Source organism: Xiphophorus couchianus, chromosome 1, assembly GCF_001444195.1.
Source record: "Xiphophorus couchianus chromosome 1, X_couchianus-1.0, whole genome shotgun sequence".
Taxonomy (NCBI): Eukaryota; Metazoa; Chordata; class Actinopteri; order Cyprinodontiformes; family Poeciliidae; genus Xiphophorus; species Xiphophorus couchianus.
In genome coordinates this window covers 9,040,548-9,066,748 of record NC_040228.1, presented here as the reverse complement: position 1 = coordinate 9,066,748, position 26,201 = coordinate 9,040,548, and the positions used below count along the sequence as shown (strand labels likewise).

Genomic DNA, 26,201 nt, shown 5'->3' with positions numbered 1-26,201 from the left:
CTTCCAAATGAAATGTACACTTCACCTTCTCCTGAAAACAGTACTTTTGTCTCCCTTAACCAGGTAAGATGATCCCTCTAAGTGAGCTTTTTCAGTAATGAACGTTTGTGGCGTTCCCTCCTTGTGGATAATGGCAATGGCTGTCTGCTGGGCAGCTGTTAGATCAACAGTTTCCTTGCATTTCTGTATTGAAAATATTTTTTTATTGGTGTAATGTAAAATTCTGATTTTTTGTAAGCCATAATCAACATAATGAACAGAAATAAACACATAAATGTGCAATTCTACATGTAAGGGGTTCACATTTTGAACTTAATTACTGAAATCCCTTAACTTTTTGGTTCTTTTTTTTTATTGAGGTGAAGCTGGGTATTTTATCCATATTTGTATTGTTTTGATTGGTAAAGTTTCTGCTTATCAGGTTCTATGTATTTTGAAAGTCAGACATTCCACTGATACCTAAAGAAAGAATGTCAACCTTTACAAAAGGGCATAATAATTTTTAAATGTATATTTGGGAATCTAAAAATAGCTACGAAATTGGTAAAGAATATATGGTTAGTAATAAACTTTTATCAACCTTTTCCTATTTGAAATAAGCTTTATTTTGTTGTAAACCTTTTTCTTAAAATCATGATCAAGTAAGACACTAAGCATTGTTCAAAATAAAAATATAAATATGTTGTTCAGTAAACTTTACAAATGGGTGCACAATGGCATTTCGAGTTGAATAAGGACACAGGACTAAGTGAAGCAGCTACTTGCCTGATGGCTGTGCATGAGCATCTCTGTGTTGTGTCTTAATGTAAACAAACCTCCATCTGCGTCAGCGACGTCAGCCTGGGCCTGTTCAAATACAGCTGCTCCTCCAGCGTCTCGGAGGGGAAGAAATGGCCGCCCGGCAACGCGGCAGAGAAGCTGACGTTCAGGATGCGTCCCGGTGTCGCGTCCGAGTCCGGCTGGATGTTGAAGATGAAAACGTCCTCGACGGGCACAGAGAGAACCGCGGACACACCCTCCAGGAAGTTGCCCAGCAGCGGGGAGAGGAAGTGCTCCTGGGACATGTTCTGGAGCCGGACGGTGACGCTGCTTCCCAGCATGTCCTCTGTGATGATGAGGACACGCAGGACACACTGGGCTGAGATGCTGTGGACGCCATCTGAAAAGTTAGGAAAGAGTCGAGAGGGGAAGATTGTTGGTGTGAATCCAGACCTGTTTTTTTTTTTGTTTTGTTTTTTTTCAGTGCGCCTGTTGGTTAGTGGCATATTTTAAAACATGCAGCTTAGACCAAAATGCTGTTTAATAAAGATAATAAAACAAAATAAAACATATATCACTTAAATATAACAAGTAGATACAAGCATCGCTAAGAAACATAAAATAAGATTTAAAATATGTACACAGAGATACACATACTGGAATTAAATAACAATGAACAAAAGTAGTTTTTTTTTCTTTTGTCATAATTCCAGTCTTTCTAACATATGGACAGTTCTTATTTTAATCAACTTGTTCCTCAGATTGGTGGAACAATTGCCTCTGTTTTTGTTTAATTTTGCAAAAAAATCCCAAACACATTAAGCAGTTAAAGTTGTAATAAATTGTGGTTTTGAATGTAGTTGAGTAAATAGATTTGAGCAACATCTAAAGTGATGAATATCACATGAAATAATAGCTGCAGCTAAATTACATTTACTAATGTGGTCTAAAAACCCTCCTGTGTGTTTTGTGTGACCTAATCCAGGACAGAAATGAGAAAGGAAAAAAGAGACAGAGAAATGAAAGAGCAACAGAGATGGAGATGAAATATGCAGTGACTGTAATACAATGAAACAATTGCTCACTGCGTACTTCACTTGTATATGACCACAAATTACAGATACATGCATTCATGGCAAGAGATGCTGCCAGCAAATTAAATATTCGGGTAATGGCTGCTGTATTAAAGAACTACATCAGCCACAAAACCCTCCTCAAGCCTATTTTAATTAAACTGTCAAGATAAATCAAATGTGATTTACTTTTTGCATCTGTTTTCACCAGAGCAAGTTTATACTTAATCTTCTTGAATCCGTTTATTCGAGTAAGAAAAACTTTGAGACAAGTTGCATTTATGGGTCATATATTATTTTAAAAAATCAAAAACAGTGACTGCTTTTGGAGAAGTAAACAGGCAGCTCTCCATATTTTGAAAGCAGAGTTTGGTCAAGAAAAGGCCCTTGGAGAAAAATATCCTTCTGAACTATCCCATTTGTCATGTGATGAAACATTTCTACCCTGTTAGTTTTACTTCCAGGGTTACAATAAAATCATCCATGAAGCACACAGAGTGGAAACTTCCAACCTTTGGCTTCATGCAATGTCTATAGCAGTCAGGATCAACATGTTTCTGATTTTTAATGATAGCTTGAGACATCACTGCTAGTGCAGCTATCATTCATGTGAATAGGAATCCATTGAGCATTTAAGAAAATGGACAATTCCAGAACCATCGATGTAAACATGAAATTCATTAGTTTCATATCACAGCATAAATATACTGTATTAAATATTGTTGCACTCCACGGAAGTTTTAATAAGTCACAAAGATGCACAAAACAATTATTTCTCCTTACTTCCAATACCAGTCGTGCTCCTTTAGTTAAAAACAGTTCATTATTGACCAACAGCTATTTCATCCACAACCTGTGTTTCATCGTCAATACAGGACACACAATAGACTGCTGCTCTGTGTGTCCATATAGCAATCCATTGTGACAAAGGGGCTGCACCAACTGGAGGAGGCAATTTCTAACAGTGCGGTGGTGACTTGGTGTTAAAGTCAAACAAATAAAAAACAGTAAATCTTGACTGAATGAGTAAGGCGGCAATATATAAAAAAGGCCCTGAAGCAGGAAAACATAATACTGTGATGAAGGAAAGAGAGGGACATGGCAGAAATTGATGGAGGGTGAGGGGCAGAGGGAAAGAGGGACACAGAGGATCAGGAGGACAGAGAGGCAGCAGAGGATGAAGGACGGCAAAGGAGGTTTATTAAAAACCCAGGAAGAGGAAAAGCACGCAACGGTGAAGGAGCGGAAAAAAAAGATTGCTTTTAAAAAGCAATAGAAGACACACTTGTCAAAATATGAAGAATAAAAAACCAAATACTTGTTTGGATTTTTTCTGTCAATTACTGTGGACTGAAACTGTGCAAACAAAGGCAGGAAAGGAGAGGTGAAAATAAGCAAGATTGTCAAAACGAAGACGGACATACAAATAAAACCAGTGGTCAGAATCACTGAAACAGGAGGAAGAAATGGAGGGAGGATGGGAGAAATAACAGGAGTACAAAAGTGGGGGGTTGGGTTCGGTGGCAGCTGGTTTGATTACTGGATTACAAGGAGCCTCACTCCCTACTGACCCCCAACACACACACACACACACCTACACACACACACATCAGCACCCACGTTCAAAACCAAATGGCCTTCATAATACATTTACAGCAAGAGGAAGAACTGCTCTACAATATAGAGATACACACATAATGGACATGTTTATTCTGCTCATGTTAAATGGTCCAAATTATTTATTACTAGGCTGAATCCAAAAGCAAACAAAATCCAGTAATTGATTCTGATCCTTCTCTGTCATTAAAATGATCTTGGGATCCGTGACAAAAGCTGGGGTAATCTGCTGGAGCAGCACACGATCACGTCATTAAATACACTGCTAAATGCACAGTTCAGCCTGGAAATGGTTACTAAACTCTGGTTTTACATCATATAATTGAGTTCCTATGAGAGGTGCATCACTCTTATTCAGGTAATGCCATTTTAAAACTGGAGCTAACAAGCTATGACGGCTCATCTGTAAAGCAGCTGAATGCAGGCTGGTTACTAAGCAGATCTCTTGATTAAATGATGAAAGCTGATATCATGTTGTTAGACTCCCAATGTTATGCGATAAAAAGCAGAGGAGCAATGCTGTATAATATTCTTTGTAGCAAGCACTCAAAAAAATGACCAGATTTAGTTTATTCTATATTTTTGCTTAAGTTTATGACTCTAAATAAAATTTTTGTTTTCGATTTCAACAAAAATGTGATATTTTCAGGGAAGCTTTTCCCAAAAAAAACAAAAACAAAAAATGATTCTTCCCACAGACACTCTGGGGGCTCGATGGTTTTTTTTTTTTTGCAAGCTGTTTTATGCACAGGAAGCATGATAGCCTCCTGCAGTCCCTGTGCTTGTTTTCAGACAAACATAAAAAGCAATCCCACCGCCAGACAAAGGGGAAATGTTCATCTGAGTCACAGCCTCACAGGAAGCCTCTTTCAGAGGCTCGCAGCAGAAACGTGGGGCGTTCAAGCTGCAAATTTTGACAAATCAACAAATCACACAAATGGATCAAAACGTAAAACGCCCTTTAAAGGAATCAGCATCAGGTCTCCTGGTGGGATCCAGGGCAGTATTGTGATGTAGTTGGCATCACTGTTCCCAAGCAGCAATGCAGTCCAATCCCAACGTGGTTTCTTTCTCCAAAGAGCTTGGGTATTCTCCTATTTTCTCATGGTAGTTGATCTCTTGAAACTGCTCTTATGTGTGCGTGTGTGTGTGTGTGCACAGTTGGTTGCTCTGTGATGTTGATGGACTGTTGATTTGTCCAGGGTGTACCCTGCCCTCCGGCCCAATGACCGCTGGAGATAGGGACCAGCTCCCCGCCCTCACCGCTGCAAGGATAACCGGGTTCGGACGACGGATGACTGGATGGTGGCTTCTAAATTCAGGGAGATTTTATCAAACGTCAGAGCATTTTATGCCCTCAAGCTACAACTCTAGCCTCTGACTGTAAACCAGATATACTGTACATCTGTTTCACGCAAAAACTCAGTGGAGTCTCATTTTTGGATTTTATTTGATTTTGTTTATTGGACTGATTTTAGTTGTGCTAACCCTTTTTCAGCCAGTCAAAACCATCACCGTGTGAAAGTCTGTACTTTGCTTTACTTCCACGTCTCGCCTAATCATGATTACTAATTAATTAGTGATTACCAGAGCCATCTGGTAACTATAACATCAGATGTTATAGTTAGGTGCTCTCCACTCTACCACAGATATTGAGCAAAACAATTTTCTTCAACATTTCCAGCTGCTGTAAACATGCAAACTGAGTTTTCCCCGTGAGGAAAACAGATTATTTTTTTTTGTTTTGTCCTGATGAAAGGACCTCAGGAGAGATTTCAAAACTTTGACCTGGTTGCCTATTTTGCACGTGTATTACCTTTTCAATGTTTCTCCCTCCCACACGACATCCGTCTCACTTTGTCTTGACTCTATTTCTAATAAATGCTAAATGCGTGTGAGCTGCGAGAAGTTAAAAACAGGCCAAACAGGCTGAAGGAGCATATATATGACCCTGCTAAGGTTATTGTGGGTTTTTTTCGGTTTTGGTGTTGTTAGTGTAGAGGTGATCGCCACCTGCTGGCACGGCATACGTACCACATTTGACTGCAATCATGCAGACGGCTTATAGACAAATTTTATTCACTGAGGACAAAAAATATCAGCTCAAAAAAAGACAGGAACATTTTCCTGTCGGCGGTATCTTTCTGTTCCATTCTTTAGTTTCCTGTGATCAAATCTTGTCAAATAAAATCTGTTTGAAAACTCATGTTGTGTGACTACTTTTTGTTTGAGCTTTTAGACATTTGCCGTCTTTCTGGTCTGCTTTTAAGTCTTTTTCACAGCTTTCTTTTTAGTTGCAGTAAAGCTAATCTGAGCAGCTGACATTAACACAGGAACTTTCACAGAACCAGTTTGGAGGTCTGAGAATGAGGAGTAAAACCACCACAGGGGTGTTACAAGGTTTTGTGCTATGAGATCTTCTGATATCCGTTGCCAAAGGGGAGTGTGTATCGCATAGTGCTAAAAGGTTTTCCTCAGTATTTGAAGCTGTGCTTTAAGCTTCACGCCTTGTGTCTAAGGTCCTTTCAGTCCGTTATCTGCATGTATTCTTTACTTTTATGATATCATAAAAGTTCCCAGCATAGATGAGGGTTAAAGTGGACCACCAATTATCAAGCTTCTGTTTTAACATGCAATGACTGTGCGCTGTAAAGGTAAAGGTAGTAAATATTTAGTCACCTAAATAGTCCACGTATCTATTATATTATTGATATTAATTTTGCATCCAAACTCAGCCAGTAGATGAAAATCTTTAAAGTTTAGTTTTGCTTCCTGCACCTTCATGGTATTTATTTCCACCCAGTAACATGAATTTTTACTTGTATGTATCGTTGTGAAATTGTAATAATGAATAAAGTATGACTTGTTTTTAAGGAACACGGAGCATCACCGACTTTAATTTGGTTTCTTCGTACATTTGTTTTGCTTGGGGCTTTGATTAGGCAGCACGTAATGTGAATGTTTTACTGCTGCATGTTAAAAACTCTTTTGCAATATTCTCCTGTGAAAGAAAGGGCTTCGCGTAAGCAGTGCACAGTGTGGCTGTTTTTCTATTCAGGATTGTTGCAGGAGAATAGATGGGGAACGTTCCACTCAAAAAGACGTTTGCTTTGACAATGCAGATCAGCTCAGGTTTAGTAAGGCTGAGTGTACAAATGTTAATCAGCAGAAGACTTTACAACAACTTTTGCTTTACTTAAAGCACTGAGTACATTTGGACAGGCTGCATGAGGACTCTGACACAGCTGAGCTGGACACGTGAGAAATTCCCCATATGTATACTAAGAAAGCCGCTCAAGAAAATGATGTGATAAGATTCGCTTTTTTAGTACAGTCATCCTACTTGCATGCTCTGTAAACACACATGGTCTACATCACGTTGCTGCGACTTGAATGTTGTCAATTATAGCATCATATTTTCTACTATCATCATTTTCCAACACCATATATAAAAAGTCATATTTTTCTGCTATTGTCCAGAAAAGATCCATCCCAATCCAGATTTTACAATACTGTTGCACATTTTCCTTCACAATTTAAAGAAAGGTAATTTTAGTATTTTGCAACTGCATATAGTATATATCCAACCTCTGAGTTGGTGATAAATTGAATCTAAAGGGTCAATACTGAAACTGACTAAAAAGACATAAAAGCAAATATGCATTTTTCATCAGCCCCTAACATCTCTCTTTAAATTGCCAACTCTTCCTTTAATATTCGCCCACACTCTATCAGATCTACTTCAGAGTAATATAAAGACTGTATGAAATGTGGATTGCTTTAGGTGAGAGGTGAGGAGAGGTAATCCTCCCCTGAAGCCAGAAAGTCATAACTAATGCATCCGACAGCCTCCATACCTACTCACTTCAGTGTGCATAAAAACAATGAAACATTAATAACCCCCAAATTGAAAACCGAACAAATGGAAGGTTACTCTGACATCTTTTGCACCGAGGGGAAAACAAAGCTTTTCGCCATTAACAACTTTGAGACACTTTTGGAAGCTTTTACTGTTCCTATGGGTTTCCTTCTGGCGTTTTCCCCTGCATGTGTCCGCACTTCAAAGGAGGAGGAGAGTCGGGGGGTTGGCATGCATAGAAACTCTAAGAATAACCACACTGATTTAGAACCAACGCAGAGGTTCAGCCGATGCGCGAGCCATGAAAGTGAGGCTGACCTCCGATCGGCGCTTGGGCTCCCTGAGACGCTTTGTGGGGAGAGCGGTCCCAGCGTTTCAAAGGGTTGAGGGAGTTCAGTGCTATCTCTCTGCGCCAGGTAGCCTGACTAATAACACACTCAAAGCTTCTTGAATGTCAGAACATCCTGAGCCTGCTGCCAGGAAATCTGAACGGAAATAGTATATTAAGAAGCGTTCAGCAGAAAGGCAGGAAACAGCCTCAGAAATACTTTAAAAAATGGTCAACATACGCCAGAGCGAGGGGTCATTAACAAGAGCCCTGGCATTTTCCCCTACGGCAGGAAGAGGGACAAATTCAGATATGCCAGTTAGCTGACTTGTGATTTCAAAAGGCTTTCAATATTTAAATAAAATATTTTCCAGTTTGAAGACAACTTAAAGGTACGTGACCTTATAGGAGGGTTAAAAATATGAACTTTTTCACATTTTGTTCTGTCGACCAAAAAGAAGAAGGACATTACTGTGAAGCGGAAGCAAAATGACAAAGGATTTTCATATTTAACCTACTAACAGAAATCAGAAACGTGTGGCGAACATTTGCATTCAGCTCCCTGGCAGCTCTAGATAAAACGTAGTGCAAACATTTGCCTTCAAATATCACATAATTAGTAACAAGATGTAATTTCATCTATGTGTGTTGATGTTCTGTGAAGGCGTCAGAAGATTTCTTAGAGAACATCTGAGAACAAGGAACACAGCAGACTGGTGAGAGATAAATTCATGGAGTAGATTACAGCATGCATGGTTACTTTACAAAACATCCTTCCAGGCCTTGAAAAGCTCTGAAAGCGCTGTTCAAACCATCAAACTTTAGAAAACTGTGGCAATGCAGAAAACCGGCCAACTCTGGAGCAGCTGCTGAGAGCCACAACTCAGGTGGGAGAATCTGTTAACAAGACCGTCTGCTTTAGTCGTTCGTCTCACAAATCTGGTCTTTACGGAGGAATGGCAAGAAGAAAATCAGTGTTCAAAAAAAGCAAAACAAATTCCAGTTTGCACTTTTCCACCAGCCACACAGCAAAGAAGAACATGCTCTCATTAGAGGAGACCAAAATGTGACTATTTGGCTACAAAATGCAACCGTGACAGATTTTAAATATCCCTTATTTTCAAACCGTAAGTCAAAAAACCTTTTTTGAGGTCATGTTGTACACTTGATCTCTGGACTCAAACGATGTAAAGGAACTGTAGTGCCTACAGTGTCGTTAATCCATTTGTTCTTTATCAGTCATGGTGAAGACTCACACTGCCAGGGTTAGAAGTTCAAAACCCTCCATGCTTCAGCAATGCTTCACTCATGACATTAACACTGCTGAAGCAAAGGGTCTGACTGGAACGGTTTGCGCTCCTAAAACGATAATGAGGGCAGATTAAAAGGAAATAAACCAAACGGGAAGATAGTGCAGCTTGCATGCAGAACCCAGGAATTAAATAAATAAATAAATAAAAAGAGTACAATCGGATTTACAGTGAACAAAAGCTGCGCTGGTTTACCCTCAAACGTTCCAGACTCTATCTGAGCGCCCTCGACCCGTTACTTCACAGGCTGTGCACTCACAATCACATGGTTTTAAATCCCATTTCACACTGTGTTGTCACTTGTGCTTTTGTTTGGTTTTCCCGAGAAGTCCCAACAAAAGGCGGCGCAGGGGAGTATTTTCAAAACTCTGTGTAACGAATCCGGCGGCGTTCCCAGCTGCCCTCGGCTCTGTCAAATAAATGGCTGCTGCTGCTGCTGAACAAATGCAGCCACTTCTGAACGCGGCTGTTAATGGAGCTCAGAGACGGCTGCTTGAAGCGCACACGCCCTGAAGGGGGAAAAAAATGACTTCCCTCCTAAAGACAGTGTGAAAGTGTGAAGAGTCAAAATAAAGAAACACTTCAGTTAAGGCAAGTCTGAAGAGATAGAGAGAGAGACCATATATTAAAGCCTGTAGAATAACACAAGAATGAAAAGTGCATTATGCATCATTACAACAACACCCAGGCATTGGCCTGGCAGTGGATTTCTGTTTGTTCACGAATTCTGTTTGATTGCCAAAGTCTTTCCACTCGTGGGCTCTACGGAGTTTAATTTTATGCATTCTTATGAAAATGAAAATCAGAAAAGCTACAAACAACAGCAGCCTAATTTATGGCTTATAATTCATTTTAAGTCTAAACTAAATTATGGGTCAACTGTCCAATGAGTTACACTCAAAAGTCACTGAATCTTCTCAAGTTCAGACAAATCCTGATGTTTATTGTTCTGCAGTGACCTGCAGTGACCTCTCCACTGAGCGTGTGCAGCAGCTGCAGCCGTCCTCCTCATACCTGCACCTGCCTCTGTCTGCATGCCATTCTCTCAGATGTGCAGCTTCAACAACAACTTTGTAAGTGGAATACAAGTTTCCATTACTTTTATTTATCGTGTTAAATATTCAGTGCCTAGCAAATGTTTTCGTTTTAATTTTAATTGCAGTTCCAACTCTCTTGCAGTACGCCACTATCAGCTGTGTATATAAAAACAGAAATATTTGCCCAGTCCTCTTTGCAAAATTGGTCAACTGCAGCTGGATTAATCAGAATCTATCTATTAACCTCAGTTTTCAAGTCTTGCAACTAATTTTTAACTGGATTTAGGCTTAGCCTTTGACTAGGCCATTGTTAAACTTGAAAATCTAAGTCATTAGATTGCAGCTATGGTTGTTTATTTGTTAACAAGTTTATTGCTGGATTTCTCTTTCCTGCTGAACAAAAGCAGACCCAAAGAATGATGCTGCCACCACCATGCTTCACCATGGGAAATGAGGATGAATTACAGTTTTGGCTTTCGGCCACATATGGTGTTTTCAGTGTAAGCCGTGACATTTAATTTTGATCTCATCTCACCTGAACATCTTATTCAACATGTTTTATGTGTCCAACACGGTTTTTGTATGTTCTCAAAAACTCTCTTTTGCCGTCACAGAACAGCTGTAAACACTGAGTTTTACTACACACAGACTGTGTTTACTGACTAGAGACTTTCTGAAAACATTCGGTTGCATTTGTTTTTTTCTTTGGTATCGTCAGAATGAAGGGGAGCAAACTTTTCAAAACTTTACAATTATAATTAATAATGGAACAAAAGTTAATTTTTAGCCTTACAAGAAAACACAGAAAAGGGAAACAAAATCTTCAATGACACTGAAGCGGTAAACACAGGGGGCGTGAGTGTTTTCTTTCCCACTGCTGCAGTCTTGCTTTTATACAACAGAATACTAAAATTATAAGGCTAAAGTGATAGTTTTTCATTAATAACAGTGCCAGTTTTGTGACAGTGCTACATCGTTTCAGTCGCTTGATGATTTCTGCACTCACTGATATGGACTCATCTTAAATGTGGACAGACACAATTGTTGCTAATAGACTCTTGGATTACTTTTCTCCACTCCACAATTTACTCTTTGCTCTCTAAAAACCTGTAACTGTAAGCATCTATTTTCATTTTTAGACACTTTCCTTATCTAAACTCAATCTTCTGTGGTATTTTTAAAAACTCACCCGACCATATGTTCGGAAAGCTGCTAATGAGAAACAAACGGGAGATAAATGTCAAGATAAAGTAGCGGAGCACAGAAACAGTTTTGCCTCCTCGACTATATGGTGATGATTTATGTGAAACATTTGAGTTCACTTCATCGTTATAAAACCCTACTCCTTTTCTCTAATGATTTAAGTATGTTTCCAGAATCAACAAAACAAAAAAGGTAGTAATTTTCCTGTTATGCGTGGACGCTTTTTCATGTGAATTGGACCTAAAAGGTGTGAGGAGCAGCTTTCAGCAGCAGAGCTTCCCCAGCCTCTCTGCAAAGCTCTCAGCGGGGAGCGTGAATTTGTTACGCTTGAACTGTATGGAAACTATTCGTGTCAGAACGTTCCTCCGTACCAAAGCGTGAACTCGCCGCCACAGCATGCCCCCTGCAGTATAAAGCTGCTGCATTTATCTCAACTTCCCAGGAATTATTCTGTCAGTCAAATCACTTTGGAATGAAAGACGCTCCTCAAGGAGACCTCTTTTTCTTGTGTGCAGGGCAGCTCCCTGAAGATAATGAGTAAAGCCTCCTGATGACAACGTAGGGGGAAAATCCGACAAGTTGGGGAAGCAGACGCTTTTCAGCATATTTGTCGACTAGACAGACCGCCCACTTTACTTTCAGTGCCAGTGTAATGTCAAGCAATTACACATGTGACGGGGTAACATACATGACCCAAAACAACGGCATCTTTGGCCTGCAGCTGGTTAAACGACATAGCATGAAATTAGATTAGCGCTGCTATAGGCTAATCTTATATTCTGTGTCAGAAACGGTCCCACACGTTTCTAAAACATTCTGAAGCGGAGGTGTGCGTCTGCTGTTGGGGAAATGCAATAAAAGCAACAAGCTTAAAAGATATAAAGATATTTTTCAAAAATAAAGCTGCAAATTTAGGTCAATGTGAAAACTCGCCTGTGTCGCAGGTTTTTTCATGACACAAAGATATCTAGTCTTTGTGTCATAGTTGCACAAAGACTAGATGGCCTCGTACACAAGGATGCCTACAAATGAGTGCAGAAATAGTGCAGGTTTTATTGGAATACTTTTTTTTTATCTATTCCATCAGAGGATAAAGTTGAAATTTTATTTCAACTTTATAGTCGAAGTCATGATACGTGTCCATGTTCTAGTTTGTGATTTTGTGACCATGACTAGAAGATTGTTGCTCAGCATTTTAAGTGTTTATGCCTCAGATGTTTAGTTTGGTTTCTGTTTGAGATGACAGTGAAGAGCTCACAATTCTGAACTTTTCTAGTAAAATCTCTACTGCTATTACTTCGGAGGACGAAGAACCTTCCTGTGAGTCAAAACATTAAAGTGTTTTCATCCAAACACGAGAAGACTCAAAGTCTTGTCTTCTCTATCCATTCTGTTTTTAAGTGACACCACTGTTGCACCAGAACACTGAAATATAATAGATCATTAAAAGTCTTGGATGGCCAGGAGAAAAGGAATTATGGTTCTTATCCATAGCAGCAAATGCAGGAGGCAAAAAGGAGAGCGATGTATTGGAGGTTATAGTGCTATTGGCCACTCAAAGCTCTTTACATTGAAAGCTTCATCCATCCAGCTGAGCATTTTATCCTATGTACAACGTTCCTTTTCCTCACTGATCCATCAGAGGCCGGTGGACTCAATGTTCTCGCCGAAGGCATTTTGACATGTGGATTGGAGAAGTTGGAGATCAAACTTGTAACATATTGATGAGAGAACAACCTGCTCTGCCTCGGGAGCCACCACAACTTTAATCTCTCCTTGTTTTAAAAGAGAAAAAAAGCAAAAACCCAATGCCTTCTCAGATGGACTTAATCAAGAATAAAAGCATATTCACTCGGGACCTGACCTCTCTCAGCTGACCCACATTAGACAAGAACCGTCAGCGTGCTCACCCAGAAGACAGTGGTTAACTTCAGAGCGTTGACCTATATGTATTGTAAGTGAATTTCCTGTGCACTGATCTGTATCCAGGCTTGAAAATACTACATAATGTGCTCACCATCTGAGCTCTTGGAATACCTGGCAAATAGCAGGAGAAAAAAAAAAAGCCCCTTTAAACTTGAGCTGGTGTAGAAAAATAGTTGCATAATCCGTTTTTCCAGTAAGAGCCGGATGGTTCACAGAATGCCAACTCTTCGACACGCGCCTTCAAGCTCAGGCAACTTTGTGTTGCAAATTTGGACAGAGAAGTCAATGTCAAAAAACAAAAAAAAGTACAAAAATACAGCGTCAGAACATCAGGAGTATGAAGGCTTTGATGGAAGTAATGCGAAGAAAACGGAAGCATATGGCTCTGTGCACTGGTACGTGTTTTATATGTCAGATATTTATATGTGATGACAGACAATAACAGGCGAATCTGGGCACATCTAAAATTACATGTACAGTACAGACCAAAAGTTTGGACACACTTTCTCATTGAATTCAATGAGAAGGTGTGAAAGTGTATCCAAACTTTTGGTCTGTACTGTATTTCTTAGCTCATAGCTGTTTCACAATTACATTTATATTTATTTTAGCATCAAGTGAGTCTAACCAAATCACTAAAATGTATGTATTAACTTGTAATCATTACAGAAAATAGCTTATAACTCAAGCCATTATTTTTTTTTTGCAGGCACAAACACCATTAACGGCTTTGAAGGGATTACATCATCTGTTTTTTGCTAATTCCCAGCATGGAAACGGATGCAATATTAATTTGCCCGTGTATGTTACATAAAACTTGCCAGCAGCAAACTTCAGCATGCATTATTTTATAAGCTTGTTAAGACGATTGAGAATGACAGGGATGTAAACATAATGAAATTCATCAGAGCAAATATTACAAGTACAAGTATTCGCACCTCTTGCACTTTGATTTCATTTCATTTATCATTTTGTCACGTCACAAGCAGGCACTGCTGAGTATTTTACTGGCTGTAGAGATCTGCAGCTCAGGTAGGAAGATCTGCTGACAGCGAACTCCACAAATCTGATTTTTACCAAAATGTGTCCAAAGGAGCAATGCTGTTGCAGAAGGTATTCCCATCAGATGAAACCAAAATTGAATGTTTTGCGCTACATACGTTCTATTGTGGTAAACCAACATTAGACAGCCACCTGAACACATCCTCTCAGCTACAAAGCAGGGAGGTTGCAGACGAATGGAGTTTTATTCTTATGTGGGACAATAAAGGGCATAATTTCTATTTTATTCTTCCACTTTACACTCACTTCATGTTAGTCAATCAAATAAAATTCAATGAGATTTGTAAATGTAATGTGGCAAAGAGTGGAAAAGTTCACGGAGGGTGAATACTTTTTTAGCTGCTGGTTTAAGGTGTTTCTTAAGACATTCCTATTCCTCTTCGCCTTCACTTTGTGTTACCAAAAGTATTGGAAAACCCTGACTGCTTAACATAAATGTGTTAAAAGTCGGAGTAAAGCTCCAGAGAATCAACCTGTTTGTTGGGGGTTTTTTTTCCTCTCCATCTGGCCCTCAAACGCATCACTCCCATGAAAATTAAACCAGACAAATTGCTGCACATACTTATTTTAAGCATTTAATTGAGCAACTTGACTGTCAAACTGAAGAAGAAAATGTGTCTGGGCAGACACTGACGTTTGTCTCTTGTCTAAATGTCTTCTCAGACAAATGCTGACTGAAAACGTCTCCCAGACATGTTTACGCCACACCGACTTTGCCTTAACCTTCCTTCACCCAGAGACATCTACTTAGGCACAAGTTTCTTCTCCCAGCAAAGCTCTGCTCTACATTCAGATGGCTAACTACAGCCACTACTGGGGGTTTGCCAGTACAACCAGCCACAGACTCTTGCTGCTGGCCACTGGAGCTGGTGAGGGTTACTTTGCTCAAGGACACCTTGAGCAGCTGCTGTTTGGGATGCCAAGTGATCTCATTATGGCCTCAACCCTAAAGCCAGCTTCATGTATGTGTTTTTGTGGGCATAAACAGCGGCTCTTTGCACGACAAATACAGGAATCCCCTCAGAATCAATAGTCAGACACCAACGGTCACAAAGAGAACAAAGAAGAGATTTAGAGAAAGAAAGTGGACAGACAACACGGGCAAAGAGAGAAACAGAGGGAGGAAAGAGTAAAGGGAAGCACTTCAGAAAAGCATGAAGGGCAAAAATGGGAGGAAAGCAGTCCCAGCACTCTGGCGTGTGCAGATATTATTCATAGAGAAGATATGAATGCACCCTCAAGTGCGATCCAGAGCCACCTGAGAATACACAAACGCAAGTGATGCACAAAAACCTATACACACACACAGAAAAAACAAATCTATCTGGTACAGGAAAACACTGCTCAGAAACACAAATAAATAAAGCATGCCCATGTCTGCAAATAACACGGAATATGCAACCCTACACAGTACACAACGCAGACACTCACAGGGAGGAAGTACTGTAAACAATGAAGTAAAAGAAAAAGAAGCAGAGAAATGTTGTGAGGAGATAGAATGAAAGGAGCATAACTACATATTTCTACATATTTCTGAAAAATATGTAGTTTAAAGAAACAGCCAGCGAGAGTTACTGTATGAGAGGATTACAGGCAGAGGCTGAGGGAGAGGGGGATAATCAGAGGAGAGAGGGATTAAACAGGCAAAAACTCAGAGAGAAAGAGAAAATAGGTGAGTTTTTTTGTTGCCCTTACTAATGCCCACAAAATTGCAGTGATGCAATTCTCTACATTTTACAAATTTTCCAACATTTCAAATCTTATTACACGAACCAGAAGACATGGATTAAGCCTGTGTGAGTTTAAAAAACTGAAATAACTGATGTCTGTCAAACAGCAGGAGTGTGTTATAAAGTAGCTGCTAATCTAATTAATACTATGATTAGAGAAATAGCCATTTAATTTGAGATTATAGTTAAAACAGATGAATTAGAAGTTTGATTAAAAAAGGAAGATGAAACCTTGTTCCACTGAAGAACAAATCTTTGATGGCATTCAGCAGACACTAGAATGGTGATGCTTTGCATGGACACAAAAAAATGATAACTTTTCAGCATCTTATCCAATTTTACATTTAAATTACAAGTTTGAAAATGTAAAGAAATATAAAGTCATTTTAAAACAAGCCATGCAAATTGATAAAGATAAAACACACAACTCTGTGGCATTTTGTAGGGAAAAAAACAGAAGAACTGTACTAAATCAAGAGTAAAATGCTGGTCTATCTTGATTCTGTGCAGGGAATTTATCACAGACAGAACAATGAACTGGTTAAGCATGGATATTAAACAAGAACGAATGATGAAGAGGATAAAGCACCTCTGGTTTTCCACAAAATATATATTTTTTATTTTTTTATCACGACTCTCACTGTTCTATTAGGTCCAAAATGTGTTATTCAGTGGAACGGGCGAAATCTGACAGGAACATGCTTTACAAAAACTCACGTGTGCAGTGATCACTAACTTTGCTTCAAGTACATTTTCCTTTTCCGCTCTTGAAATATCAAAATTGCTCAAAACATGTTCCATTTTCACATTTCTGCATTTGGAAATCAAGCCATCATTCTCTTGCAGTGTTGTTCACAAAAGTAAGCTACAGCCAGGGGCCCTTCTCCTGTGCTCCAGTGTACAAAGAATCCCCGGTGGAAAGAAAATAAGACAAAACGTAGGGAGCACAATGCCGAAAGACAAGGCACATGAAAAAAACACACATGTAAAAATAAAAAAGACAGGAAAAAGGGACTAATAGAAAAGTTAAAACAGAAAAACTTAGCTCTACAAATGCAATGAGGCAAGAGGAAGTGAGTCGTGAGCTGGGAGCCGACATGGCGACACAGATAATACACAGCAAACAATGAAAGTGACAGCTTTGCTCTGACTGTGACTCTGGCTGACTGTTGTTTCATTATAATCTCATAACTGTCACATCCTGGAGCAGCGGAGAAGGAGAGGAGGAATAGGAAAGGGCGAGGGAGGGTGTAATTGCTTCACAGAGGAGGAGGAACAGACTGAAAATGGAAATGGATCAACATGTGGCTCATCTGACCTGAACGCAAACCGGAAGAGGCAAATGGAAGCAAAGGTTGACAAATTAAAGTAAAGGTAAATGATGGAGATGTACTAAAGCATCTTGATCGAGACCCATCTCTATCTTACCAAAAGCTCAGAGAGCAAGATGGTAAGGCCTACCACGGAGGAGCAGCAGTAGACGCTCCGTGTACCAATGCTAGGAAAATGTTTGTTAAACTCTACTAAAACTATACGTTTTGCATAGATGAGATCTTTTTGGAAACATGTATTTGTTAAGGAAGGACCTCTGTTGCCCTGAGTAATACCTTATTTTGTGCCCAGAAATCCTTTTAGAGTGAAATTAGAAACTGTTTAAAAGGGTTTTTTTCCCTTAACTGTCCCTTTCTGACAACAGTAGATAGTCAGTGACCCTGACTATCAGCTGAGTCAACTACAGAGACAAAGATAAAACCAACATCGTCTAATTGCAAGAATTGCTTTTCATTTCTCCTCATATTTATATGATAGAAGTGCTTTGCCATCCTCTTCTTCGTCAGTTTAATTTTTGAAGTGGATTTTAAAACTCCATGTTTGTTGACATTTTGTCCTCTGGTTTGAAGTGCCAGGAAATTTTAAATAGAAATCCAGTAAAATCCTTATGAAGTCCTTCTGAAACAACAGCAGCAGGCTGAGTGCTGTTCAATTGCCAAACTGGGATGTATAAACTATTGTTCCACAAGGGATTTAAAAAAAAATCTTAATACTGACTTTTTTTTTCTGACTGAAATCGATTAACACAAATGAAGTTCTGTTTTGTTTTATATTCAGTGTGAGATTTGCTGGTCCTAAAAAGGATGAATTCATTTTAAGGCTTATTACACATTTTAGAGCTAACCACCGCTCTGCTTCATAATCATTATAATTTATGTATAAACTCATATGCTTTCACAAAGTCAGTCTATCTTCCTTTCTCACTCTCACTCTGCTACTTGGATGATTAGTGAAGTAACTCTTCTACTAAACCTATTTACACACTCACTTATCTACTAAAACCATCTACTTTCTCGCTCAAGCTCGCTCACCGTCACTCACTCCCATGTAATGATCCCAAAAAACTCATAATTCATTCTCTCTCATTCACTTTCATTATGCTTCCCATCACTTTCTCATCCTCTCACACAGCATTCTCCTCGTTTAGTCGTGGAAAATGACACCAAAGTAAATATTAATCAACTGACATCTAAGCAAATGAAGCTGTTTTTTAAGATTAAAAAAAAAACTGTGTTAGTGGGATAGCAGGTCACACACAATCCCAAGCAACCTCTCCTCCGCCGAGCAGAACGCAAACAGAAAAACAATCACATCCTCAAAGCATGAACGTTGCTCTCCTTTTAATTTTCTGGAGCTTATTTGGTCTCCAAGGCTTTGATCGCTGACAGCAGAGGATCTGTGAAGCCTTAGAGCTAAACCCAATAAGTGCAAAGGAAAGCTTCTTTAAAAGCACATTAAAGAAAACATATTTGAATAAAACAAAGTCCTGTGTGGTGGTGGTACATTTAAGCAGCTTGAAACATAAATTCTATTCGTTCTCTGATATGACTGATTTACAAGTAAGGGAAGTCAAAAAGGTTGTTGCCCTCACAACGTTTTCTGAACTGTATCATGCAAGCAGCAAACAGCTTACAATACTAAATGCAGTGATAGTCAATTATAGATATCTGTAAATAGATATAGATATCATAAAGTACGTGATCCAAGCATTGATATCTATCATATTATAGATATCAATAAAAGCACTTTACTCTGACAGGTAGAACTGTATCATTTTATGCTACTATTTTAGCTTTCACAGTTTCTTTATTCAAATGAAATAGTTAAGGCAATTTGGGCCACACTTTTCTCAGATCTAATCAATTAATTGTGTTTGCAGATAGAATGACCATCAGTCTTTATTAATTTGCATGATTTTATGCAATTCTAGCTAAAACAATACCTTCTTCACTCTCTATATTCCATCTAGAGTTACTGTTAGAAAATCTGCAAACACAACACAAAAGCTACTCTGGTCAGAACAAAAACAATTTTAACACTCGTAAAAAAAAATGTTTAAAATAAACTATTACTATTGGTAACCTCAGAATGGCAATTATTGCCTTTACTGTTTGCCACAGTTTCAGTTGTTTTAAATGTTTATGTACTGTAGTGTCTGTGTACTTCTGCAAGTTTAGTGAGGTAGCTATTTTATAGTAAGCAATTCCAGATTTTGGAAGATTAAAACAAAATCAATCTAAATGTTTTACTGTTTTTACAGAAAACCTGTAAAACAAAGAACATTAAAGTAATATAAACCAAAAGATTTGAGACACTCCGGCCACTTTTTGATGTATTTTGGATAAAACCAATATTTATTAAAGATTGGACTTTAATTTCTTACTGAATTAAGGATTTAATTTCTTAAAATTGCTTCAGTGTGAGATTATTCTATTCCAAAAAGAATATATAAAATACAAAAGTAGATAAAATAAATTTATTTTACTATCTGAATTGTGGGCTGCACAGTGGCGCAGTTGGTAGCACTGTTGCCTTGCAGCAAGAAGGTCCTGGGTTCGATTCCCGGCCGGGGTCTTTCTGCATGGAGTTTGCATGTTCTCCCTGTGCATGCGTGGGTTCTCTCCGGGTACTCCGGCTTCCTCCCACAGTCCAAAAACATGACTGTCAGGTCAATTGGTTTCTCTAAATTCTCCCTAGGTGTGAGTGTGTGTGTGCATGGTTGTTTGTCCTGTATGTCTCTGTGTTGCCCTGCGACAGACTGGCGACCTGTCCGGGGTGTACCCCGCCTCTCGCCTGGAACGTAGCTGGAGATAGGCACCAGCAACCCTCCCGACCCCATTAGGGACAAGGGTGAACAGAAAATGGATGGATGGATGGATATCTGAATTGTGGATGGAGTTGCAATATTTTTTCGGTTGGTTTATTATTCAAGAGGCCTTTAGAAATGCCAGCTCATGCTTTTAATAAAAGCATTTTCTTCAAGAGAAACTCAAAAAGCAACCCTCTTATTCTCCAGCTTTAGCATTTATCTTTTACTCCCAACCTTGTAGAGCTGAAGTTCTTATCTTCACACTATTTTCCTTGCCAAATAAAGCTGTAGGGGCATCTAAATGAGCTTAACACACACATACACACACGCTCTCCAGTCCACATTTGCCACACATATTCCCTTCACGGTCTCTTACCTGTGACAGTGATCAGCATGGGAGCAACCAGGGGCCTGTTGTTATCCAGTTTTCGGCTCAGTCGAATCTCTCCGCTGGTGTGATTCAGGAGCAGAAGGTGAAGCTCATTGCCTCTGTCGATGGTGTAGTACAGCCTGTCAGACACATCAGGGTCATGGGCTGGTACCCTGCCAATCACCCCACTGGGGAAACTGTTGGACCGATTGGAAACAAAGTTGTTGAAAATGATTTGAAAGTCTTGCAGGGTTGGCCGATTGTCGTTCTGGTCCACCAAACGGATTCTGATGGTAGCCCGGCTCACTAGAGGTGCTGATGTGGCCTGGACTACAATAACGTATTCATTGCGAGCCTCATAGTCAAGATCAATGAGTGAGGTGAGCTCTCCTGAAAAGATGTCCATCTGAAAGATCTCAGGGATATTGCCCTCAACAATTTGGTACATGATCTGAGCATTAGCACCTTCATCAGGGTCAGTGGCAGTAATCTGGGCTACCACAGACCCCACAGCGCTATTTTCCTTAACCAATACCTCAAAATCGTCAGCAGGGAAGACAGGAGCGTTGTCATTTACATCAAGAACTGTCACCTGGATGTGGACAGGTGTTCTTTGAGGGGGCACCCCACGATCCACAGCATAGGCTGTGAGCTCGTAAAATGGCACACTCTCCCGATCCAAACGGCGAACAGTACGTACAATGCCAGAAGTGGGTTCAATGGTAAAATCTCCATCTCCATCCTCACCATTTTGAAAAGTGTACTGAACCCGGCCATTGGCGTGTGCGTCACGGTCAGTGGCGGAGACCTGCAGGACACTAGTGAAGGGGGGAGCATCTTCACTCACTGTCCCCTGATATCTGGGACTGAGGAACTGAGGTGCATTGTCATTCACGTCATTCACGTTCACCTCAACATATGTTGTGTCAGATTTCTGTGGTATGCCATTGTCTTTTGCTGTGATAGCTAAAGTGTAGGTCATTTGGTCCTCATAGTCAAGCTCTGCCTGGAGTGTGATCGCTCCTGTTGCCGGATCAATACGGAACTGGGGAATGTTGTCTTCAAGAAAGTACGTGATCCGAGCATTTTCTCCTACATCGTCATCTGTAGCGCTAATCACAACCACTGTACTTCCTGGTGGCCTGTCCTCGTTCACGCTGACAGAGTAATGGGCACTCTGGAAAACAGGTCGGTGCGTGTTGGCATCAGTAATGTTTATGTGCACCTGGCAAGTGTCATGGAGTGTTCGATCTGAGGCAGTGACAGTTAGAACATAACGACGCTCCTGTTTATAGTCCAGTGGTAGAGCTAAGGAAAGAAGCCCCGCTCCTCCTGCTGTGCTGATAGCAAAACGGTTTCTGGTGTTTCCGCCTGTGATCTGATAAGTCACTGCACTGTTTACATCTCTATCCACAGCCGTGACAGTCACTACACTGGTGCCAACGGCTGCATCCTCATTCAGGCGGGAATAATACTCCTTTTGGAGGAACTCGGGGCGATTGTCATTAACATCCATGACTGTAATTGTGACACTCGCTGTAGCAGAGAGAGGTGGCATGCCATAATCTCTGGCCTCCACACCAAAGAAATAGTGTTCCACAGACTCCCTGTCGAGAATCGAGCTGACAGTGACCCAGCCCGTTGCGGAGTTGATGACAAAGGGTGTGTCTGAGCCAGTCCCAGTCAGCCTGTACTCCAGCCGAGCATTATCAGCTGAATCTGTATCTATAGCCTGGATGTGGAGGATTGAACTACCAACTGGGGCACTCTCAAGTACAGATGCTTGGAATGGTGTGGATACAAAGATAGGAGGGTTATCATTGACATCGGTCACTTGCACACTCACAATTCCAGTATTGTTGGAGAGAGGTGGCCGGCCATTGTCCTGAGCACGAACACGAAGTGTATATTCCCGCTCAGATTCATAGTCCAGTGGTGCCACCACCTGAATTTCACCTGTTACACTATCAATGGAAAACTGTCCACGACTATTACCACTGATGATATTATAGTGAACAGCAGCATTGCTGTCCTTGTCCCTGTCTGTAGCGCTCACACGTAGGATCTCAGAGTGAGGTCGAACATCCTCCTTCACTGCCACCACGTAGCGCTTTTCGCTGAACTGTGGTACATTGTCATTTTCATCCAGAACGGTTATATAAACTTTGACAGTGGCAGAGCGTGGACCTGGATCCTTCCCCTGGTCACTGGCCTCCACCTGAAGAGTGTAATGTTCATTTGTTTCCCTGTCCACAGATCCTCTGGTTGTAATTAGTCCTGAACGTGGGTCAATCTCGAAAGCAGCTCGTGCTATTGCAGCAGAATCACCGATAAAACGGTAACGGATATTGGCATTGGACGGAGAGTCTGAATCTGTTGCTCTCAACTGTAAAATTGGATAACCTTCTTCCACATTCTCCCTAATTGTCTCTCTGTACTCTGACTGTTCAAATATAGGTGAATGATCGTTACGGTCTGAAACAGTAATGGTTAACATTGTGGTCCCAGAGAGCCGAGGGGATCCGTAATCTGTCGCTGTGACCCGGAAGTAATGCAGATCCATGTGTTCTCTGTCCAGAATCTGAGTGCTAGTGATGAGGCCTGTGTCTGGATGGATGTGAAAATAGTCAGATGATCGACTATTCACCAGTGGGGCCATTGTGTAGCTCACCCGGCCTGCATCACCTCCATCAGGGTCTGTGGCTGACATTATAATGACAGAGGTGCTTGGTGGCTGGTTCTCTGCCACCTGGACTTGGTAGTTATACAGTGAGAAATGAGGGTGTCTATTGGCTGCACGTCTGGAACGAGACCATGGCATCAAAATCCTCCTTGCCTTTTCTCCCTGAGAGCTATCATCATCTGCCACTATTATCAGGCGTTCCAGGCTCCTCTCTCCCCTTGAAGTGTGTCTTTTCTCCCACTCGACCTCATCCCCCTCAGCTCCCTGGTGGCTTTCATCTGCTTGGGTTTCTCTCTTCCCTCTATTGCGATCAAACTGTGTGATGGTTGAGGTGCTGCTGCCCCTATACCGACCTAACCCTCCCTTTGCTTCACTTTCTTCCCGGCCAGTCTTTGTTACTCCCTTTACCCTTTCCTTCTCCCACACCTCGTCTTTCTCTTCTGCACGTGGTTCCTTGCCTCCCATCAGCCTCGTCTTGCCCTCCCCCACCTGTAATTTTCCTCCCCAAACAGCATCAGCAACAGCAGCGGACCCCTCCAAGCTCTCTCCCTCCCTTTCAGCACTCTTCTTTCTTTCTTCTCCAGTCCCCATCTGCTGCCTATCTGACTGTCTGACACCTTCGGGCTCTAATGGCTCTTGATCACCGGATTTTAATTGCATATGTGTGCTTTCACCTCGCTCAATTGCTGAGCAGTCGTTGGAAATACTTTCAGCGCACCCAAGATCCCCTTGTTGCATCTCGCTATGCCACGAGGATTTTCCAATATCAGATTCCTGACCATTACTCTCATTATTTTCTTTCTTTTCGTTGTTGTTATTGCTGTTAGTGTTGAATTTGCTCCACAAAAGTACATGCAGAGCTTCTTTTGGTGCTGAAACTACCTCCTCTGCAGAGGATGAGTGAAGCATGGTTTCATCCTGCTGAGTTGTCACATTAACCTGCGAGAAAAACAAGATGCTCTTTACTACTGGGTGATTAGGCTGCATAGGGAGAAAGGGATTATCTTCAGCAGCAGAGTAAGATGTGGCAGACACAGCACAAGGAGATGTAACGGGAAACTTAGCAGGCAAGAAAAGGCCTGAGTCACCGGTAGACTCAGCCTCTGAAGTTTCCTTCACTCTTAGAGCACACATGTGGAGCTTTTCAGCTTGTTTAACTCTCACTGAAAAATGATCTACATCTGTCTGAACGAGTGGCTTAATGGCTCTTTTGTTGGGTAAAACCTGTCTGCCTCGCATCTCTGCAATGCTGCTGAGTGCAAATTGGATGAGGAGATTCATCTGAGCCATGCCTCCCATGGGGGTCATAGAGAGAGCCACCCCCATTTCTCTTTGGCCCAAACAGCTAAAGCAGCCACCGGTAACCTCCCTCCTTCCTCCCAGGGTTTGACTGCTCTGCTGCCTGGATGCAGCCACTAATTTCCCCAGTGTCGGAGACGGAAAAACTAAATCATTATCCGGGTAATTAGACAAGTTAACGTGTTTGTTGACGTGGTCAACCCCTCTTCCTCCTCTGAGATCATTTCCATCTGTATCGTCACCCCTCCCTTCACTTGTAATTCTGGCAGGCTTGGGTTTTGCAAACCCACAACAAAAAAGAGAACCATCTAAAAAAGCCCCTCCTCTTGTCATGGACCACGCCACCATTCCATCATCACCCCTCTCTCTGCTCCTGTTTAGATTGATAACATTGTACCTCCTTAAGTAAGAACAATCACCAGCCCTCCTCCCCACACTAGCTGAGTTCCCATTGGCATCCCAAACCATCTTGCTGCTGCTTTCCCTGTAAACTGGTTGCTGATTGGTTTTATAAATGCAGCCATTGTTGCAGAGATTAAAAGTTGGAAACTGACAGATGGAGTCCAGTTTTGTTGCTCTGACACAGTCTGAAATGGTACAAACTGTGTAACATCTGAAGATGTCATCTGAAGCATCAGTATGAGGTAAACTGCATCCATAAATAGGATGATTGCACCAGGAGGGAGCGGCTGTAAAGGAGCCAAGTGAAGGCTTGTTGGCTGAAAGGATGTGTTGCTTGTTAGGGATTAGACAGCGGACACGCCGTGGTGCTGAGACTCTCTTCACCTCAGGAGCCCCTCTGCACACCTTTCCCCCTCTCCTCTCGCAACTTCCGGGTGAGCTGCGCGGTCCGGAGGCGTGCACAAAGGCTCTGTCAGCACCACGTTGGACGAGGTGTGGCCTCGGCGCCCACCACCGTTGCGCGCACGTTTTAGTCCTTTGTACTGCCCTTTTCTTGCCGTTTTGAGCCGGCAAAGAGGTAAAGACAGGTGAAGCGGGAGGTGAAACAACGCCCTTTCTCCCCATCTCGCCTTTCTCCACACCCTCTGCAGCGCCGAAGCCATCAGAGGTAGAGATGCTCCTGGTGCTGGGGAGGCGAAGAGTAAAAGGTGGTAGGAAATGAGCCCGAGGGCGTTGTAATCCTCTCAGTCTCTCTTTCCGTGCCCCATCCAGTTGATCTCCTCCCAGGTTCCCTCCTGCGCGCTGCGCTCCGGTGCATTCCTCTCTCTGTATCCGCACTACAGTCCACCTGCTCCAGCGGAGATCCCAGCTGCCCCTCGGTAATCCGCCTGCTTCCTCACACCGATGCTGCTGCTGCTGCTGCTGCTGGTGGTTTACTTCACCGGCGACTCGGTAGCTGAGGGCAGGGGTCCTTCTGCTGGGAGCCCCTCCTGTGTTCACCGTCCCCGGGGTGAGGGCTAACAAAGGACCGAGGAGAAGCAGGTGGAGCGCCAGAGACGAGAGCAGGAGCGGGGTGAAGCCCGTTATAGGTGCAGCCATTTAGTCTCTTCCTTTCTCCGTATCCCTCCCCTCCTTTCTCCCTTCTCCACTTCAGACTATCCTCTATCTTTCTCTCCAGAGTGCGCGCTTCCACTTCTCCACGTCTCCACCTTACTTCTCTCCACCCTCGTTCCGCTCCGGCTAGGTGGCCACTTCCAGGACCGCCTGCACCGCCCGACACCTTCCTCCAGGCTCCCCCGTCTCTCTGCCGGCCTGGAGAGTTGGCATCTACCCGCTGTGCTCCGTGGAGCTGGAGGCGTGAGCGCTAGGATCGGCGCGGCGGCGGCAGCATCTCTCCTCTTGT

General features: G+C 41.7%; 1 protein-coding gene across 1 annotated transcript in view; it reads right to left on the bottom strand.

Moving 5' to 3' along the window:
- Positions 1-25,984, bottom strand: part of celsr3 (cadherin, EGF LAG seven-pass G-type receptor 3) — a 137,855-nt gene extending 111,871 nt beyond the window's left edge. The window contains exons 1-2 of the mRNA XM_028014690.1: positions 20,422-25,984; positions 816-1,159 (exon numbers count right to left, since the gene is read on the bottom strand). Coding sequence (XP_027870491.1) covers positions 816-1,159; positions 20,422-25,897 — 5,820 coding nt within the window. The 5' untranslated portion in view covers positions 25,898-25,984. The remainder of the gene's footprint in view (positions 1-815; positions 1,160-20,421) is intronic.
- Between the last annotated feature and the right edge of the window lie 217 nt (positions 25,985-26,201).